At 48.1% G+C, this 20083-nt stretch overlaps 10 protein-coding genes across 10 annotated transcripts; 4 read left to right on the top strand and 6 right to left on the bottom strand.

The window, feature by feature from the left end:
• Positions 1–815: 815 nt before the first annotated feature.
• On the top strand, positions 816–2669 carry N7529_006530 (glycoside hydrolase family 13 protein; the record flags this gene model as incomplete). The annotated part of the gene is made up of 3 exons (XM_057242057.1): positions 816–1287; positions 1345–2104; positions 2153–2669. 3 exons carry the CDS (start codon positions 816–818, stop codon positions 2667–2669), a joined length of 1749 nt encoding a protein of 582 aa, XP_057097416.1.
• Positions 2670–2930: 261 nt separating this feature from the next.
• N7529_006529 (molybdopterin synthase catalytic subunit) lies at positions 2931–3458 on the top strand (the record flags this gene model as incomplete). Its single annotated transcript, XM_057242056.1, has 1 exon — positions 2931–3458. The coding sequence occupies one exon, from the start codon at positions 2931–2933 to the stop codon at positions 3456–3458; it is 528 nt and encodes a 175-aa protein (XP_057097415.1).
• Positions 3459–3756: 298 nt separating this feature from the next.
• Positions 3757–4803, bottom strand: N7529_006528 (SCO family protein; the record flags this gene model as incomplete). Its single annotated transcript, XM_057242055.1, has 3 exons — positions 3757–3878; positions 3936–4260; positions 4339–4803. 3 exons carry the CDS (start codon positions 4801–4803, stop codon positions 3757–3759), a joined length of 912 nt encoding a protein of 303 aa, XP_057097414.1.
• A 284-nt stretch (positions 4804–5087) lies between these two features.
• On the bottom strand, positions 5088–6305 carry N7529_006527 (FAD-dependent oxidoreductase; the record flags this gene model as incomplete). Its single annotated transcript, XM_057242054.1, has 1 exon — positions 5088–6305. One exon carries the CDS (start codon positions 6303–6305, stop codon positions 5088–5090), a length of 1218 nt encoding a protein of 405 aa, XP_057097413.1.
• Positions 6306–6877: 572 nt separating this feature from the next.
• Positions 6878–8325, bottom strand: N7529_006526 (putative phosphatidylglycerol specific phospholipase C; the record flags this gene model as incomplete). The annotated part of the gene is made up of 2 exons (XM_057242053.1): positions 6878–7684; positions 7747–8325. 2 exons carry the CDS (start codon positions 8323–8325, stop codon positions 6878–6880), a joined length of 1386 nt encoding a protein of 461 aa, XP_057097412.1.
• A 650-nt stretch (positions 8326–8975) lies between these two features.
• N7529_006525 (putative FAD binding monooxygenase) lies at positions 8976–10544 on the bottom strand (the record flags this gene model as incomplete). The annotated part of the gene is made up of 1 exon (XM_057242052.1): positions 8976–10544. One exon carries the CDS (start codon positions 10542–10544, stop codon positions 8976–8978), a length of 1569 nt encoding a protein of 522 aa, XP_057097411.1.
• A 470-nt stretch (positions 10545–11014) lies between these two features.
• On the bottom strand, positions 11015–13255 carry N7529_006524 (Zn(II)2Cys6 transcription factor; the record flags this gene model as incomplete). Its single annotated transcript, XM_057242051.1, has 4 exons — positions 11015–12199; positions 12286–12747; positions 12799–12826; positions 12879–13255. 4 exons carry the CDS (start codon positions 13253–13255, stop codon positions 11015–11017), a joined length of 2052 nt encoding a protein of 683 aa, XP_057097410.1.
• Positions 13256–13754: 499 nt separating this feature from the next.
• Positions 13755–14965, top strand: N7529_006523 (uncharacterized protein; the record flags this gene model as incomplete). Its single annotated transcript, XM_057242050.1, has 2 exons — positions 13755–14323; positions 14374–14965. The coding sequence occupies 2 exons, from the start codon at positions 13755–13757 to the stop codon at positions 14963–14965; spliced, it is 1161 nt and encodes a 386-aa protein (XP_057097409.1).
• Positions 14966–15454: 489 nt separating this feature from the next.
• Positions 15455–17781, top strand: N7529_006522 (fungal specific transcription factor domain-containing protein; the record flags this gene model as incomplete). The annotated part of the gene is made up of 6 exons (XM_057242049.1): positions 15455–15515; positions 15581–16075; positions 16129–16618; positions 16698–16923; positions 16984–17237; positions 17295–17781. The coding sequence occupies 6 exons, from the start codon at positions 15455–15457 to the stop codon at positions 17779–17781; spliced, it is 2013 nt and encodes a 670-aa protein (XP_057097408.1).
• Positions 17782–18120: 339 nt separating this feature from the next.
• On the bottom strand, positions 18121–19322 carry N7529_006521 (t-SNARE syntaxin; the record flags this gene model as incomplete). Its single annotated transcript, XM_057242048.1, has 4 exons — positions 18121–18153; positions 18205–18777; positions 18832–19013; positions 19064–19322. 4 exons carry the CDS (start codon positions 19320–19322, stop codon positions 18121–18123), a joined length of 1047 nt encoding a protein of 348 aa, XP_057097407.1.
• Positions 19323–20083: the final 761 nt, after the last annotated feature.

The raw sequence follows: 20083 nt of genomic DNA, 5'->3' as shown, positions 1-20083 counted from the left end.
AGTAGGGAAGGGTCGATGACCCCTTCCAGGTGGATATCTGCTATCATTCGAATAAGGATGCACCATGGTGTATTGACTTGGAAGTCAGTAGTACGAGGTTGTGACAAACCAAGTTCGCAACAAACCCGCGACAAACCCACGACAAGCCGATAAGACGATAAGGCGCCACCGCCGATATCACCAGCATCATTGTTTGACCGCCCTATCCATGGATGCCTACATCTATAACATATAGATCACTAATAAATAACAAAACATTGATAACATTCTTACGCTAAGAGAATTGCATCTTTACAGCTTAGCTGGGTTTGTCGTTATCATATACAGCGATAATACCACCCCTGGGATCGATCTTTTGCTTCTTAAATAGAATCGCTTTCGTATACGAAGACAAGGGCGTCTCTGAGATGCCCGGAAATCCCCTTTCAGCGCCTAGGCTTCAGCAATTTAGACCTAGATGGTGGTTACCCTAGATAAAACCCATTTAGTCATCACAGATCTACTGGCCACATATAGACGACTAGTCTGCCGCGGTCTACTAGGGTGCGTTCATTTGTACCCAGCCATAAGTCCTATTAGGCCATCACATGAGAGCCAGATGTACCCTGGGTTGTAAATTGTAATCCTGCGTTCCTGTTTCTTAGTAAACCCTATAGCACTGAGAACATGCCCGCCCCACTGAATTAAATCTCCATTTTTGAAGCTATCTACATGTCTTTTCTCGATTTCCTATATAAACAACCAATCGCCCTAATCAAGTTTACGACTTTCTGATATACTACATTTCACTCTATTCTTTTTACTCTTCTCTCGTCATGGCTGGCCCCAGGAATTCCAACCACCGCGCCTGGTGGAAAGAGAGCTCTGTGTATCAAATCTGGCCAGCTTCTTTCAAGGACTCGAATGACGATGGCATTGGTGACATTTCCGGCATCATTTCTAAGCTTGACTATATCAAAGATCTGGCAATAGATATTGTCTGGTTGTGCCCGGCATTCAAATCGCCCCAGGTAGACATGGGATACGATATTTCCGACTACTACGATATCGCCGATGAGTACGGCACAGTTGCAGATGTCGACAAGTTGATCGCTGGGTGCCACGAACGGGGCATGAAGTTCTTGATGGATCTGGTCGTCAACCATACTAGTGATCAGCATGAATGGTTCAAGCAGTCACGGAGCTCCAAGGATAATCCATACCGTGATTGGTATATCTGGAAGCCTGCGAAGTATGATGAAAATGGCAATCGCCAACCTCCCAATAACTGGTTCTGCCGTTTCCAAGGTACGTGAATGCTTATATTTGTGAGTCCTGGTAGCCATCTAATTTGAGATTTTACAGGAAGCGTTTGGGAGTGGGACGAGCACACACAGGAGTACTATCTTCACCTCTATGCGGTAGAGCAGCCTGATCTTAACTGGGAAAATCCGCCTGTCCGAAAGGCAGTGCACGATATCATGCGATTTTGGCTTGACAAGGGATGTGACGGATTCCGCATGGATGTGATCAACCTCATTAGCAAGGACCAGAGCTACCCCGACGCACCCATCACAAATCCAAATAGACCCTGGCAGTGGGGACACATGTATTACGCCAATGGACCGCGTTTGCACGAGTATTTGCAAGAGTTAGGAGAGATTCTCAAGGATTATGATGCCTTTAGTGTAGGTGAGATGCCTTTCGTCAAGGATGAGAAGGAGGTACTTCGTGCCGTACAGTTTGAGCGCAACGAGCTCAATATGATCTTCAACTTTGAGCATGTCAATATGGACTATGGCAAGTACGGCCAGTTTGACCCTGGCAGCTTGCAACTCACCGACCTCAAGAACTTCTTTGAGCGCTGGCAGACTTTCATGTACGCCAATGATGGCTGGAACGCTCTCTACTTGGAAAACCACGACAATCCACGGTCTATAGATCGTTATGCCAAGGCTAGTGAGGAGCATGGACTGGATGCATCCAAGATGTTGGCCACCGCTCTGGCTTTGCAAGCTGGTACTCCATTTGTGTACCAAGGTCAAGAGATTGGAATGAGAAATGTGCCAAAATCGTGGGGCATCGAAGAATACAAAGATCTTGGCGCCGTGAATCATTGGAAAAGGTATGTCTACTGTTCTCCTTGTACATGGAAAAGCTGACTCTTCCGTAGTCTGCCGAAAGATGACAAAGAGGCTCAAGCAATTGCATTGGTGGAGTACCAGAAGAAGTCCCGCGACAATGGCCGTACCCCGGTCCAGTGGTCAGCTGCAGAAAATGCTGGATTCACTGGACCTGGCGTCAAGCCCTGGATGTCCGTGAACACAAACTATACCACTGTCAACGCTGAGGCTGCAGTCAAGGATCCCCACTCGACATACCATTATTGGGCCACTGTGCTGAAGCTACGCAAGCAGTACCTTGACACATTTGTCTATGGTGATTTCACTCTTCTGGACAAACCGAGCCAGGAATTCTTCGCGTACACTCGCCAGTACGATGACCAGAAGATCCTGGTTTTGTCTCACTGGACAGAGAAGACACTAGATTGGGATGCGGCGGCCAATGGTGTCAATACTGCCAAGCAGGTTTTGCTCAACTCCTACGAAGGCACTGATGAAGCTCTCCCGCGCTTCTCTGGTGATAAGTGGACTCTTCGGCCGTACGAAGCTGTGGTCCTAATTTTGTAAGTCGGGGTAGTCAATGTTCCCCAATGTACCTAGATCTTTATTTCCGAATAAATGAAATGACCATTATGAGTGTAGTCTCAATTCCTTAATAACTAAACGATATTGAAACCGAGTCTCATATCCTTCTCTTGAAGTCCTTCGGTGGTTTCCGCAGCTCGGGACGCTCTTATCCACCGATCCCCGCAGCCGATAAGAATCCCACTGCAATTCCATCTTGACTCTTGACTCTTCCAAAGAAGTTTCCACACAGATGCCAACACGATGACGACCAATGAGCCCGTTCCAGCCCACCTGGACCCAAAAACCTATCCACGCACACACCACGATGCAGACCAAAACATCCACGTAACGCTAACCTACGATGTACTCGACCCAAACACCTATCTATCACAGACCTCCTCCCCCGCAGCAGGCGCAAACACGCTCTTTCTCGGTACTACTCGCGACACATTCGAAGGCCGCCCCGTCTCCCAACTAAGCTACACGACATACCCGCCGCTTGCGCTGAAAACCCTAGCGGGTATCGCGGAGGTTGCCGTCAAGACACATAACCTTAAAGGTGTGAGCATTGCGCATCGATTGGGGGTTGTGCCTATTGGAGAGGCTTCAATTGCTATTGCTGTTAGTTCGGGACATCGGGCGGCGGCATGGAGAGCTGGCGAGGAGGTGCTGGAGGCTTGTAAAGAGAAGGCGGAAATTTGGAAGAGGGAGGAGTTTGTTGATGGGGGTATGGAGTGGAGGGCCAATGCCGATAGGGATGCTGAAGGGAGACCCTTGAAGGGTAATTGAGACTTGGAGGATGATGGCCCTCGGGAGGAAGCGCACCCTCGAATTAGTGGTTTCCTGCTTGTGGAATGTGAGCAGAGCTGAGTGCTATCCATAGATGCTACATTGTACGTTGTGACAAGGAGATCGGTTTGCTGATTCCTCACATTTGCGAACATCTTTCGAACAAGCTTGGCATCAATGTTTCAGCTGTGCGATTATATGCCTTTTGGGGGACCACAGTTCCGGTATGAGTAGGGTATTCAGATATTCAAGTAGCTATATTGTACAATTTCCATACATACACATCACACCAAACCGCTTACTCGACCTTCAGCGGCCTTCCTTCCCTCTTCCAGTCATTGATGTGCTCCAAAATCACCTTCGACGCAGATTCAGGGGTATCCTGGCGACCGATACACTCAACGAAGTCGTTATCAGGATCTATGGTGAATCGTCAGCATTCTGCCACCAAGCACATATTCTCGGTGGTTCACTTACCCATGAGGTAGAAGTAGATGCTGTGGTCGACGAGGTAATCCTCGCCGGGATTCACATCCTTAGGCGTACTGAAGTAGACACGGTATTGCTTGCAAACATTCTTGACCTGCTCGTATGTGCCGGTCAAGCCGACAATGCCGGGGTGGAATTCCTTCAGATAATCGCGCAGGACGTCTGGTGTATCGCGAACAGGGTCGCAGGTGATAAATACGGGCAGGAAGAGGCTCTCATCCTTGGTAGATGCCTTGACCTTCTCAATGATCTCAGCCATCTTGTCGAGCTCATCAGGGCAAATATCGGGGCAGTGAGTGAAGCCAAAGTAGACCTGGAAATGAGCGGAATGGTGTCAGCTAATATCCCGATGATGCCTCCGGCCAATTCTTCCTTTGTCAGAAATACTTACGAAGCTGTATTTGCCCTTCAAATCCTCTGCGGTAAACTCCTTCCCGTCAAGGTCCTTCAACACAAACGGACCGCCAACCTTCGGCCTTCCAACACCCTTGCTCATCTCCGTCATGCGCTTCCGTTCCAGACGGGCTTTCTCAACGCGGAAGTAGAGCATCATACCAGCACTGGTCAACACGAAGAGCAGCGCGGCCTTCCACGAAAATGGACCGTTCGTGTGACGCTGGCGCAGCTGGCCCATTGTCTTGCCTTTCTCGCGGAACGCAGAAGTTGAGAAATTGTTCTTTGCAGTAATCATGCTAGGCATACTTTGTTGGCATCGTGGGCGCTGTGCTTGGGTGTAGGCTCGGCATTGCGATGCAGTGTTGCTTCGGAGGAGGCGTTGTGTCGGGGCGGATTCAATGGCAATGGTCCGGGTGGCTCGGGTTAGAAGCCCACTTGCCAATCTCATAGGAGAGGCCATGTTGAGTTGTTTGTATCAAGGCTGTGGTTGGGAGAGAGAAGGTTGATTATCAATTGCCGCGGAGGAATTCGAGAATCTCCAGATCGACACCCAATGTAGTTTAGCCTTTATGCCTTAGGTGTCAATGGCAGCTATAGTTATGCCTGCGACTTTCTTTTCGGTTTAGAACTCCATTGAACAGAAAATTCTAATTTCATATATTAAATTTCTTTCTGGTTAAAAGCCTAATTGCTAAGCAGCAACATATATGATCAGGAACAATACAACTATACAACCCGTCAACATCAAGCCTCAATAGCTTGCTCGAGCCAATTTTCCGCCATCTCGTCAAAGTTAGGGCTGTATAGCCACTCCAGATCGAATTCACGACTTTGAATTTCCGTTGGGACCGAGCCAGGATCTTTAGGCATCCGGCGAGCATCGATTTGAGCATTAAGCTCCAAGATCCGATCGACTCGTCCCTGTCGACCATGCTGCCAGATCTTCAGACCGCGCTCAAGCTCCTGGGGCTTACAGCGGGCGCAGATTACAGCAAATGTGTAGACATCCTCGAATGCTTGGTTAACGCCCTGGCCAGCAGTAGGCGGAATAGCATGCGCGGCATCACCGAGAATGACGACACGGGAGTGTTTTGAAGTCCAGGTATCCAACTTGGGAACGACATAGAAAGGCCAGAGGCTAATTCTGTCCAACTCGATATTCGAGACTGCGTTCTGCACAACTTTGGGGAAGTCTTCGGCTCCTTGGCGGAGGAACTCAATACACCACTGCTTGTCGTTGAGCAACGCTGCCCAGCCCTCACGGTCCAGTTCCGATACACGCTTTTGCTTGCCGATGAAGGCTTCAGAGCCGTCGGCTAGCTGTGGTGCCATGACAAAAGCGCCATGTTTGGGGTTCATGAATGTCACGGGGTTGTCGAACGAGTCCGGGAGATTCAGTTGGGCAGTGGGTACAGCGGCATTGACGCCAACGGTATTGGTGAATATGGGTTCCAGATCTGGATACAGATACTTGCGCACACTGGAGTGAATACCGTCCGCCCCAATCAAACATGCTGCTTGTCCAGTCGTGCCGTCGTCAAACTCCCAGAAGACTTCGGTTTCGGTTTCAGAGAGGACCTTAACGAACTTTTTGCCGTATTGAATTTGTATTCCTCGTTCTTTGGTCGTGGCCAGTAGGGCCTTGATTAGTTCGTAACGAAAGATACGGACCCCGTCGTATCCATATCTCTCCTGGTTCCCGAATTCGTATGAGTCGAGGGGAACAGTCGTGCGGAAATGGAGGTCTTTGAAATGGAACGCGTGGGGCTTTATCTGTTCATAGATTCCCACTGCATCTAGAATACGCAGGGCGTTGGGGGAAAGCATGATTGCGCCGCCGATGTCGAGCGAGGCAGAGCGGGACTCGTATATAGTGCATGGGATCGACTGCTTGTCAAGTGCAAGTGCCAAAGTGAGGCCGGAGAGGCCAGCACCGATGATTGCAATGTTTCCTTGGGCCATGGTGTGAGGTGATTTGTTGCAAAGGGGTGTTTGGTGTGCTCGTGTTTGATTAGATTGATGGTTTGCGTTGATACATATTAAAAGATGTTTGTGGGTGTCTCAGTCTTTTATAGATAGAAATCATGTTGCCTCGTATTCCCCGTCAAATTAGCCCATTACCTGGCCTGGTTTTTGTCACTAGTTGATCAATTTGTCCACACAATTTAGTATACGCCTGCGGGCGCTGAGGTGAGATGATAGGTCGGATCCGATTCCGGATCCGACTGGAGATAGCACTGTCCGGTCCGTCAAGTAGACGTCTGATATTCTTGCTTGGATCCAATAGAATGTTCGTCACAATTTTTGAACATATGATCAGTTTAATGTGAGTAAGGTGGTTAGAGATGGTTGCAAAAGTCAAAGAAGAGTAAACCGCTCCAATGTAAAGCCCTATCGTAAATAGATTCCACGTCTCGAAAAGAATATATATTAAATACAACAAATAATTAAAGACATTCATCCTCTCATATCACGTACGTTCATCTAATCAACGTCCGATTTTTTTCATGTGTGCGAGCATCTGGCACAATCTCTTAGATAGCATCAGGGAAAGGGGAAGGATTTTTGAGGGTGGTGGGGGCCGAAGAGCGAGCCTTGGGGCCAATGAGATGATCAAAGGCAGGAGAGTGCTTCACACGAGGGCTCATATCTTCCAGATCCCACAAGTAGCCGAGCGTCTTGAGCACCGAGGTAGCGCTGTAGGAAGAGGATTTGCCAGTGACAGGATCGGTGCCATAGTTTTCAACATGGCCCTGAGGAGCATAGGGAGAAACCAACCAGGTGGGCATACGGCCACCCAGACGATCAAAGTTGAGTGTATACTCGCTGCCATCAACAGCGGTCTCAGTGTAGGTCTTGTCGTCGGGGCGGACGGCAAGCGGGGGCGCAACGTGGTCGAAGAAACCGCCAGTTTCATCAAAGGTGATAAGAAGGAGGGTCTTGTCCCACTGCGGACCGGTGCGGACGGCATCGTAGATCTGCTTCAGGAGGACCTGGCCGAAGGAAACGTTGCCGGAGGGGTGCATCGAGTTTGTGTTCAGACCGCAGCAAGATGGGTTGATGTAAGACAGCTGCGGCAGAAGACCCAGGTAGGCGTCTTGGTAGAAGTTTTCAAGTGGCACGACATTGCTCTTGGCGTTTTGAGCTGTCCAGTTGAAGAACATGGAGTCAGGCAGGAAATCGCCGTTGGTGCCGTCGTAGTTGAGCCACGAGATGCCCTTCTCTGAGGCAACTTGGAAGATGCTGCTGGTGTCCACGCCGGAGACATCAAAGCTCTCATCGTTCTTGCCGTGGCCATCGGCAGTACCGGAGACTGCACAGAGGCGATTGGGGTTGGTAGGCTGGTTGGTTGTTAGTTTGATCTTTCATGCTACGCCATCTTCCAAAGCTGGGTGATACTTACACCAGGGACACAAGAGTGCCAGTAGTTGAAGGTGGTGAATTCATCAACCAAATCGACGAGAGTTGGAATTTCATCTTCCGAGTAGTAGCCCATAACCTCATCAGTGGCCCGCTGGGCTGAGATACTGGGGTAGGCGTCCATCTGGCGGTTGACAAAGCCCTCCAGGTTGGGCTTCAAGGTACCATTAGCGATAGCCTCGTTGTCGGGGTTGTAAGTTCCATAGAGCTCAAAGTTAACACCAGTGACAGAGTGGTCAGGATCATGGAGGACCGAGTCGTAGTCTTTGTACTGGCTGTACCACTTCTTGCTGTTGGTATCATTGACGCTTTGGGGGTTCCAAAAGGGACCGTTGTTGACAACATTGTCCAAGCCATCCTTCTTGACACCACCGAGGATATTGTCAAATCCACGGTTCTCCAGTAGGATCCACACAACGTTCTCGATCTTATCCTTCATGTTGGCAATAGATTCCTTCGAGCCGGATTTGTATCCGAAGGGCTCTTGGCTTCCCTTAGCCACCGCAGCGCCTAGGGCGCTACCGGACAAACCAAGCAAGGAAATGAGAGCGTTTGTTTTCATCTCTCCAAGATTTGAAAGGAGTTAAAGGGTATGATGGAAGTGAGTACGATGATCACTATGGCCATTGCGAGGCTTTTATATCCCTGTCGGGGCTTATCCGAAATTATCAAACGACATTCCAAGTTAGGAATGTACAACGGTGTATAGAGCTAGTCCTAAATGGCATGGCAAATAAAAACCCATCATTGCGGCCACATGTGCAAGCAATATGTTTCCTGATGAAACAACCTGGTCAGTTCGAGTGCTTAGCGAGCACGCCAGCAAGCTTAAGTGGGATGAGTGGAGCGGGCAACCTTGGAATAATCGGATGATACCGATTTCTCCTGATATGCAGGCAACTTTAGCGAATCATATTGCGGAGAGTATAAAAGAAAGACAAAATAAAACGAATGTTCCTGCAAAGCACACGTGGGTCCTATAGAGCTAAACCTCCACAGGCACACCAATCAAATCCATTTTTTGAGCTTCAATTTCTGCCAAGCCACCAATCATATTCTAGTCTTGGCGCATGCGTTGAAGTATACAATTAGTATAGAGCCGACTGCATATTGCCGCATATTAAACGGGAAAATGGGATTACCACGTGTTCTGCAGGAAGGGTACTCGTTCGAAATTAGTATAAGTGGAGAGAGTCTTGAGTATTGATAAATCTAGTACAATCCTCGAGTGAGAAAGTATTCGTCCAGCCTCGACTCAATAGACGAGCCCTCGAAGATGCCTGCAATATAGTGATCGGGTCGTAACAGATAGACAGCATCCTTGATCAAGCCGGCTTCGGCGTACTGATCATTCCAATGGAAAATAAACAATTTGACATCCTTCTTCCGGGCCCACTGATCAAGTTGAGGTCCAGGCTCCCCATATACATGTAGCTGCCAGCACAGGTCTTGAAGAGTGGAAAAATTGTCCTGTTGATCTATACGAACCCACGGGAGCCGGTCGCCCGACTGCACCATTCCTTCATCGGTTTGGCAGAGAGCGCTACCCCGGTAATTGCATATGAGTTGGGACGCACCACGAAAGATCCGCTTGCGAGCGAACTCAAACCTCACAACTAGCGGGACAAGATACGGGATTAGCCATTTTCGGAGTATATGGCCGAGAATTCCTTGCGAAGTCAAGGTGGTAAAGCCGGCATCGGTTGATTTAACAATTGTCAATGCGAAAGAGCGTCGTTCGGACTCGTAGGAATCCAACAGTTGATCTTTTGCCTCTTCACTCATGTCAGTGCGCTTTAGGACAGTTGTTAACTTCCATGCTAAGTTGATAGAGTCCATAATGCCGGTATTCATGCCCTGGCCGCCAACTGGACTGTGGATGTGGGCTGCGTCCCCAACGAGAAAAGCCCGATTTTTGCGGAATTTATCCGCAACACGGTGGTGGCTGCGGTATGTAGAAAACCAGTTGACATTTTTGATGTCGATATGCGTTGTCTCCGTTATTTGGGGTCGGACGTCTTCGAAGGTGACCTGGTGGTCATGATCTGGCGATTCCAGGGTCGGGCTCTGGTCATTATTTGGAGTGATAATTCCAATTAATCGTGCATGACCCTTTTTGCTGTATGGAATCATCAAGTTAAAAATGTCATTTGTGAAGAGAAGATTCCCTTCTCCGTTAGAAAGCTTATTGTCTTGGGCTTCGACGTCGGCGATGTAGAACAGTGGTTTGTATGTTTCTCCCTCGTACTTTGCACCAATGGTATGGCGAACTTCCGAATGTGCACCGTCACAGCCGACGATATACGATGCTTCATGGGTAGTTGAGATTCCATCGGTCTCGTGAAACAGTGTAGCAGTGATGCTCGAACCGTGATCCACAAAGCCTTGCAACTTGGTTCCTCGCTGCACATGAATTCCGATGTCATTGAGATGCGTTTCTAACATTTTCTCGTGGTCGTCTTGAGGAACATTCAACATGAAGGGGTACGGAGTCAGTTCACGTCCGAAGTCCAGTAGCGAGATATGCGCTTTATGTTGCCCATGGACCCAGAGGTTCGTCCCTGGCAGCTTGTAACCAAGGGCTACCAGTTCTTCGGATAACCCAAGCTGTCGGTACAGCTCTATTATGCGTGCGTGGACGACAATTGCGCGTGAGTTCTTTGCGGGGGCGTCTGCTTGATCAAAAATGTGAACGTTGACACCTTGACGGTGAAGCCACAGCGCAAGAACGAGGCCAGTCGGTCCCGCTCCGACAATGAGGACATCTGTATGAGGTTTCATATCCACAGGGGGTAGATAAAAGGAAGAGAGTGGTAATGCGATTGCAGGTATGAAATGGGTTTATTAGATACAAATTGGCCTGAGCGAGATCGCCTTTAAATAATATTTTCCATGCGGCGAATATCCTGACTTTTTGATGGAAAACAAGTAGTGAGAAGCAATCTGAGAACTCTCAATCGTCACAGCTCGGCTGGCTAGTCGCCGACTCCGAATTCTTTTTCTTAGTCGCGAGGCCCAAACGTTCATGCGGGATCGGAGGGTCGGTTGCCGGTCGGTTGCCGATCGGCGCGAGCACCACCTGGGCACTGGCCTTGGCTTATGTACATGAACACGAGGACGATCTGTTCTCGTGATCTCTCGACACTGAGTCAGAATCGTGTTGCTTGTAAATACTCAGTGAGCTTTGAAACATTGTGTTGAAGCTCGATTTGTAAAAGCCTCCCCCCTCGAGATGAGAGGCTGTCCCCGCGTCAGGTCTGATAAGTTGCGTCATCTGCCAAAGATCCCTGGAATTGACTCAGTAGATTATCCCATTCATTCCAATCCATCGGGCTGTCATTAAGGATGAAATTGAAACTCCCCATCTCTTGGTCGGACTGCGCATGTGACCCATCGCCAGGCTCGACGGCTTCAATAGTTTTCTTGGGGGGTTGCGAGTCGGAAAACCCCGGTAGAGTAGTGAGCAAAGGCCCAACAATCGTAGGACAAGGTACCGGTGCGTGATTTTTGAGGTTACACTCTGCAATGTATGCCCGCCAGGCCTTGACCATTAAACTTTGTATAGCGACATGAAGAGGCGTGGAAGCTTTGTTGCCCATTTCGCGTACATGCTGGGAATACACGCTTCCAATCAGTTTCCAGACCTGGCTCTTTTCGCTAAAGTCAGTCCGGTGCCGTAACTCCGAAAGCATGAAAATAATGGCGTCCCACGGCATATGATTGACAGTGTGCCACGAAAACTTCCGGACCACTGGGTTGTTTTGGGCGTAGTCGGCATATTCCGTCATTTTGAATGAATGCTCAAATATGATATCTTTCTCTGTCGTGGAAACACTATTGTTGGGATCCTGGTATTGGCGTGGGTGGTGCGCCATCAGTCGGGTATAGTGTATAGCTGAACGCACCATCATTCTGGTTGCCATATGTAGCGGGATTGATTTGTCGCAGTGGCAAAGGAAGCTTTTTTCCATAAGATCCTCGAGCTCATCAATCGCTTTGTCTTTGTCTTCCAGGGCCCTCAGCGAAGATGATAGATATGCCCACGGCCCAGTATTAGAACCAACTATTTCATTTGACAAACGATGTAGCCATTCTCCAAATCCGCTACGAGCCAGAACAAATATCATTTCTGTCGGGCCTTGCTTCTCGCAGGCTGGTTCAGTCATTCGAGGGTCGAGATCGCTATCGTTTGCATTCATGGGTGGTCGCACATCGATTGTAGCTGGAAGGGGAGTTGATGCGACACCACAGAATTGGGCGGAGGTGGCATCTATTATCATGAGCTGGAACCAAACGCGGCGACGCATTTCTGTCTCGAAGACTGAGAATCCATGAGTGGAGCCATCACGATGGAGTCCAATTCGCTGCGCAATACGTGTTGCTATTCCACATAGCGTCCAGATTGTATGCGTATCGCAAAATGCACGCATACACAACTATCAAACCACTATTAGAACAGAGATCGAATGCAGGCTGGAGGGAGCCAAGAGGAAACTTAGCCTGCTGTATATGGGGGACACACCAAATAGAGCATGAACGCCTGAAGCACCGTTAGGCTCGATGTGCGAAGAAGCGACGCGTTCTTGAAAGCGAGCTGGGCTCCTTTTCTGTATTTTGCTAAGAGGGCTCTCTTGCTTTCTCCGAATGACTTTTCGGCCTCCACCGGTTGCATAGAGACCAATGCAATACAGTAAATCGCGAACATCAATGCCTCAAGTTCTTTGCTTACTGTTCGCAGGTCACTCGTGGCTTCTAAAATTTGTTGCTGGATAGTTGGCGCATGTATAATCTTGGTCAATGGGTTCACATTCTCGAGAAATGTTTGCCACAATTTGAAGATATGGAGGGGACTCGGGTGGAATTCTGTGAGAATGTTCTTTGTCATAGAGGTCGAGAGTATTGTGTACTCATCGTTCACGTCCTGGGCATAATCATCGGTGCCTGTATCCGATATATCTCCCAATACGTCTGCTGCATTTGGAAGCTAGCAAAAACGGTCAAAATCGCAACATTCAGACTCTTGACAAGTACTTACCTCATTGCTGACACTCGTCCATAGATTGCTGATGTGCGAGTCAGAAACTGATAGTAGGTCGGTTTCGGCACTAGACTCACTTGTCGAGGTAGATAGAATTGCCATCTTTCATGATCATCCTCCCAGATCCACTTTTCTTTGGATCAGCCCCGTACCCTTCCCCATCTGGAAGTCTCTGAATGGCAGAAGCATTTCCGACAGCTTCCGCATTGCGTCTAGCAGTTTTTCCGCGTTCTTGTGACACACTCCCATTTATCTCAGGGCCCCTTTTGCGACGACGTGGTGGGGGAGGACGGTAGACACACTCCACTTTTGCTTTTGCACAATTTGAACATGGTTCCTGCCTATCGCATTTGACCTTCCGATTGTGACAGACGACACACGAAAATGATGCGGATTGTTTTGGTGGCAAGTATGTTGCCCTCGCGCCATCTGAGGGATTATTGAGGCCGTCCATCACTGTGGCATAACCCTCAAACGAACTTGACTCACCATATAAGGTACGAATATCCTTTCAATGGTGAATTAATTAAAGAGGAAATAGGAGTGTGATACTGATCGTTGTTATCCGGGAGGTAAACGTCGGCGCCGAATGAGACCGATCTTCTGCCTGGATTACCAGGCTCCAAGGCGTAAAACTAAGTTAGTTAATTTACTAGCATCTCCACAAGCGACATCATTTCAATCTCGGTTGTTCCAAATTGTGTACTTCGATTGGCTTGGTCTTCTCCACTGCAATTGCTTGATTCCAGGCTGAAACTGTGAAAATTCCTTTGATCGGTTGAAGATTCCTATATGTATTTGTTCCAATGCCACCGAAGTCTATTTGGTCCCATGACTACACCTATACGGTCACACTGTCAGACATTCGCAAATGATTTTGTTCTGCATTGATACTCATTCTTTCATGCCAAAAGGGATATACATATATTAATACTTCAATCTTTACTTGAACCATGACACATTTTCTCGATCGAGTGAGAACAGTCCTCCGGAGAGGCAAACGGAACTCGGTCTCCGCTGGACCAAAGGAATCAGTATGGAAGAAACTCCCTTCCCATGTTTTTGTTGCGATATTGGCATCCTGTGATTTGAAAGACATTGGATCTTTGGCTATCTCCTGTCGATCACTGCACGACCGAGTCACCAAGCTGGACTTTGCCATAGCGTGGGCATATATTCAACTTCGTAAACAGATGCATCATGAGGGGCACTCTATTGATGGCGTTTTATCGCCAGGAGATGATATCGCATTTATCTCTGAGTTATTTCCTCCTCCGCCGCCTGAATACAACTCAGACATGGACCAAGATAATGCAGGATATTCTCTGGGATATCTCGGTGACTTGACGCGCTGTTGGAAGACTTGTATTCGGCTATCCTATCACCTGGCTGATCATGTGGTTGAGCATCACCTGGAAACGGATCCAATTGCCCATCCTCTGTGGTCGTCTTCCAAGACGGAGAAAGAAGTTGTGTACAGCAAAGCTGTGGTATCACTCCAGGCCAAGCTTCTATATCCGATGTAATTTTCCACCAAATATGTTGCGTAACATCTTTCTAATTCAGATCCAGAGCCTATGCAGTATTCTTCCTTGAGTCTTGCGCCTTTTCGGCCCATGAATCTCATCACTCAGGTCACGGACGTGATATGGCCTCGTCCATCGAAAGGCAGCAAACAATTCTTCAAAAGGCACCTTTTACAGACACCCAAATCTTTCTCTCCACTCACCACTGCATGCATCTACTTTTTTCAACGGTTCAGCGCTTAATGGGCCCGGAAATTCCCCATTCTTCTGCGGAAAGTTGGATCAGTCTTCTTCTTACCACTTCGACCATGGAAAGAATTGTCAGCTTCTTTGTTTCTGTCGCGAAGGATGATCATAGTAAACGGAAGGTCGTTCATGATTCAACATGGTCCCATCGCAAGGAATTCTTGCTGAGTATGCGAAAAGATCTGAACGACTATATGGCATCTGTCAGCGATCATGGCAAGAACACAAATCATGAACCAGAGCTGAACCATGTATGGTTTCAAGCAGCATGCCATGAAATGGATAGACGAGGTGCTATTCCGCATACTGTTCAAGATACAGAGGTGCATATTCTGCATGGGTCTGTTGTGAAGTTGGAGTGTGAATCTTGTTATGATTGCTATGACGAATGATTATAAACAATCTCACCTCACATTATAAAATGAGAAGATGACAGAATGAGAATGGATTCAAAAATGTGTATATCGAAGGTCCTAGCCGATCTCTGGGCTAAACGCTCGGATCGCGGCATTTCGGGTGCCGAACTTGCGACCCCAAGACTCGAAGTTACTCATTCGAGAGGCAACTCTTTCCCTAGTGCAATACGGTGACATGCCATAAACAATCCTCGGATTCCGAAACATCGTAAAATTCCGAAATGTCCGCTGTGAGTTGAGAAGCATCAGGAAGGTGCGATACAGCGACTATCAAGTCCTTCTCCTTTTCTCTTCCCCTTAAACGTACATATACATAGTCCAACTAATTGATTTCGCAGTGCGACCTCTGTCACACTCGAAAGGTAGAGTTATCAACTGGCAATTCGCTCTCTTCAATACCTGTGCTCATCTGAAACCATCGACAGGTGAAATGCGATCGCCAGGATCCTTGCATGAACTGCACCGATGCAGGCACAAAATGTCTTCGTAATCGTCAGGCACGCGTGCATAGACCCCGAGTTTCTCGGTATGTGCAATGAATCTTGGCTAAGCGAGGCTCGCAACCAGCAACTGATTAATTCAGATTGGAAGCATTAACTCAACGGTTGGCAAGACTCGAAGAGTCAAACAGTCACGAGCCATTAGACTATACAGCCAACCGTCATATTACCAATAGTACTTTTTCTTCGCCATCAACTGACTTCCCAATCACTACTGAGGTGCACAACGACAAAAAAAAGCGTCATAGAGAATATGACTCGCAAGACATAAAATTGCCACAGCAGTCAACCAGCAAGCGCCATAAGTCTCAGACTGTGGCTCAGCAGAATGTTCACCAAGTGCATTCTCCTGGCTCAACGCATCATGCCAGTGAAGCACGGGAGTACATTGAACATGAGCTACAGTGCAACCTGGCACTATCAAAAGATCGGCGGACTGCGCTTGAATCAGCCCGAAAGTTCATCAACCAGCTGTCTAACCCAACTTTACATTGGGAAGAGACTGCCGCCATGGACGATATTGATGTTGATGACAACCTCGAGCCTCCAAATCTCACACCGGAATTGCTCTACATGATGCTTCCTGGTACGTAGAATAGGAATTCTGGGGCAGATGGATCATCATGCTGACTTTATCAGGACCTGACAAGAGAACAAACTCACAGGGAACGTTCTCCTGGCCTGATCACATCTCTGATAGGGCTTTGGAACAAATGGGGCTTGCTATTATCGAGGGCAATGAATGCGAGCAAGTGCTCCAGCACTACCGAATCATTGTCTGGGTAAAAGCTATGGGATGCATATCAAAATTGGCCCCTTTGATCCCGAGCGAGCCTTTGAAGATCCATTTTCGGAAGCTTAAGAAAAGATATGAAGCTGCTGCTACAGAATTGCTGAATCAGGTTCCATTGGCAGCTGCCCCAAGTCTTCTTTTGCTTCAATCACTTATGTCTGCGGTTTGTCTCTTCAGCGTGATATCTCATTACAAAAATCTCACTGATGTATGTATGGCAGACACGCTTGATGCAATATTTAGGAAACATGTCACGCTGTTGGATGTTCACCGCGCTAGCTTCGAGGGTGATTGTTTCCCTGAATTATCACAACATTACGGACGTCCAACCCCGAAGTGAGATTGAAGAAAGTATACATGCTTGTGTGTACACTTGTTACTACTTTGACAAAACACTCAGCTTGCTACTACTTAGGCCGCCTTCCTTGCCAGATCTGAAAGTTGCCCCGACGCAGCTGATTCATATCGACCCTGATTTGCCAACCTCTGCTATGATAACAGGCATACTCGAGTATGCGGAACTGAAAAACTCGCTACTGAATATTTTGCTCGACACCAAAACTATAGGAGACACAGACAAGGCCAGGATACTATCAGATCTAGTGACTCGGGCACACGCAATCCATTCTAAAATGCAGATGGTAAAACCAAAGCAAATAGCCACCAAAACCACCAAAACTGCCACTGATTGAAACCTATAGTTCCGTCGTCGCCAAGAAGAAGACTTCCCACAATTGTGGAGCCACCTGCGACGCGAATGGCTATCAATGGACTTCAACTACTATTCCGTTCTGACGACAATTATCCAAGCACGCTCATCCGTGCTGAAGTCCCGCCTGGTCTGCGAAGATTGCCTATACACAGCCCGCGAAGCCCTGACTACTCTCCGCGCATTGCAGGAGGCGTTCTCAAGCCATCTCAACTCCATCAACTCGTATCCCTACTTTCTCACTTGGTATGATATATGATATGGTTTCATATCAAGATGGCGCGCACTAACAAGCCGAAATAGGACAATGCTGCTATTCCCTCTAGCGCCCTTCTTCGTGCTCTTCTGCAATGTGATTGCAACATCAAACGAGAGAGATTTCACCATGATCAAAAACATTACCGACGAACTGCACCAGTTTGCTGAAGCGAATGCCTCCATCGGAAAGTTGTACAAGCTTTTCTCCAAATTTCTGGATCTGTGTGCACCCCTCATAAAGGGTAACCCCGACCACCGTCAGCCTGAACAATCGATAGCCGCGCTTTCTGATGTTGGCCCAACTGACAAGCCTGGTCAGGGTGGATCGTACGCAGGTGTGTTTGGGCGTGCTGCGGATCAAGCTATGGTCAGTCTTCGGAGTACGGAGCCTACTGGGAAAAGCCCGAATGCTCTGCGGACTGTCGAAGGGTGGGATGACAGTCTTGTGTGGGAATTGTTTGATAATCAACCATCTTTAGGATGGGCGGAATCAGAGTTGTGGAATGCCATGACGCATTTTGATCGCACATAGACTAAGCTATGTTGAAGATGAAGGACTCGGGTAGTTCAATTCACGGCGATTTTTTCTTCTAGAGCTTTTTATGGCTGTCCATAAATGGGTTCAATTCAATTAGTACATGAGGTGTATTTACTCAGGTAACTCTTCGGGACACAGTCCCAGTCAACAAAGAAAGATGAAAAGGAAGCTAAAGAGCGTGGTGGTTCAAACATCCCAGTGTCTAGCCAGAGAGCAAAGAGAAATGTAAATGCTCGGCGAGTGTGGACATGCAGAAGGGCCATGATCTGTCAAAAGCCCACCGGCCAGGTATTATTATACAGTATGGAAGAAGAAGGGTTGGTGTCGTGTCTATCACGAAATCAAGACCCAGAGAAGGAAGAAGATCTAAGAACGATGTTTAGTAAAACAACCAAATAGGAGAGCGATCATACATACCATCAGAATCCCGAACATCTTGGCGATGAGCCAGCGATTGCCGGAGACGCGGGTCCAATATTTCATGAGTTCACGCTGAGCGCCTTGGACATTGTCCACGACATCCTCCGTGTTGGCATCGATTCGCTGGATCATTTCTGACTGTTCGCTAACCATCTGCGCTAGCTGGCCAAAAATGCCACCCAATTCACTAATGGTTCGCTCGATGGCCTCGATGGCCTCGCCTCGAGCTTGAACGTAGGTGTTACTCGACTCTCCTTCTTCCATTACCATCAACTGTTGGTCTGATTGGAACGAAGGGCGCCCTAAGGGTGAAGGGTTTGACGGCTCGAGTGTCAATAGATCAGAGGAGTTTCCTTGGTATCCGGGCTGGGGTGTCCGTCGTCCCGAAGTATTATACAAAGGAGAATCTGAGCGCTGGGCATCGAGGGCGTTGTGAGACTTCGAGGATACCGAAGAAACGAAGTTTTCGGTTCGTGAACGGGATGCTTGAATGTTCTTGGTGCGGACCTCAAGCACTTCTTTGAAGCTAGCGCCTACATCGGCCAGCTTACCCTGCAGCATAACAACAACCTGCGATAGAGCATCAGTACATGCCCCGGGTACCTGTTCGGAAGTCTCACTTACATTGTCGTTGTGTTCTCCTTCCTGATCCGTCTTTGAGCGGTTCGACTTGGGGTGTTGCGCTTGGGTAAGTGCCTGCAACGAGGCGATGCTTTGATTTAATGCGGCAAGATCTTGCTTAATCACATATGTCAATTCGGAGATTTCGACGGGTCGGTCATCGAAGAGGGTTTTTCGCTTTGCCACTATTTCGCAATTAGAAGGATATCATCTCAGACAATACGGCCACACTCACGTTCGGCCAATCGCTGCAACTTTGCCATTGTCCCCGTAATGCCCCTTCCAATATCGCGTGCCCTCCGGGCGAACTCCGATCTTGCTGCCTTCGCCTCCTGCCCAGCACCCTGGGGCGATGCATTGGCTTGTCGCCTCTGAGCGTCCGTCAACAATGCCTGGCGCTGTGTACCAACTTTCGACGTGCCCATGCGCTTCTGGGCCTGGCCCAGAATAGCGCTGAACTCGCTAGTTCGGTCTTGAATTGATGGGCCGGTCATTGTGTGATCCGGAAGGAGTATGGAAGTAGTATGGAGGGCGGTTCGGTTGGTGAATCCTTTATGGTCTTTGGGATGCAATATGAAGAGCGGGTCAATTTGCGACACAAGAGAGGGCCCGGATTCGGTCTCGAAACCCTATGATTGATCGATCTGTAATCGATAAGGGGCTGAAAGAAGTTGTCCGGGGTCACAGGTCCACCCACAGCAAGGATGTCTCAAAACAAAGAACAAATAGAATAGAATATAACCCCAGAAATCAGTTGAGATGAAGAGGCAAATCCACTTTCCTACGCAACAACTTAACTTAGACCCTGTTGCTCTTGACACTGAATCGGAAACGTCAATTCACGTGCTAGTTACGTAATCGCACCGCCACAACCAAATTTAGAAGGCGAATCATGGTTATCAGGGGCAAGGCAACAAGTTTATTTTGTTGTTTCTCTTATTCTTTTACTCTGTAAAAAGTAGCTATAACTACATAGCTATATTGTACATGACTTAATTGATTTACGTGTTGTCTTTCTCTTGTGGATAACACGTCATCCTTGTACACTAATACTTTGATCGACACTTTGCCCAACCGCGGGCCAAATCGCCACTTTCGACCTTACTCTTGTTGTTCGACACGAGGAGCACAGGGACTGTGTTATCCCTCTTTCTTACTTGACCTTCGCATTTTTGCGATTTAAACTCATCGGGGAATCACCAGGCATTCGATACGAATAATCGAGCTTGCCTCAATCCCTTGACATTGTCCTTCG

Source organism: Penicillium soppii (assembly GCF_028829465.1).
Source record: "Penicillium soppii strain IBT 18220 chromosome Unknown utg000005l, whole genome shotgun sequence".
Lineage (NCBI taxonomy): Eukaryota > Fungi > Ascomycota > Eurotiomycetes > Eurotiales > Aspergillaceae > Penicillium > Penicillium soppii.
Note: the sequence above shows the minus strand (reverse complement) of the source record. Positions and strands in the feature narration are given on the sequence as shown.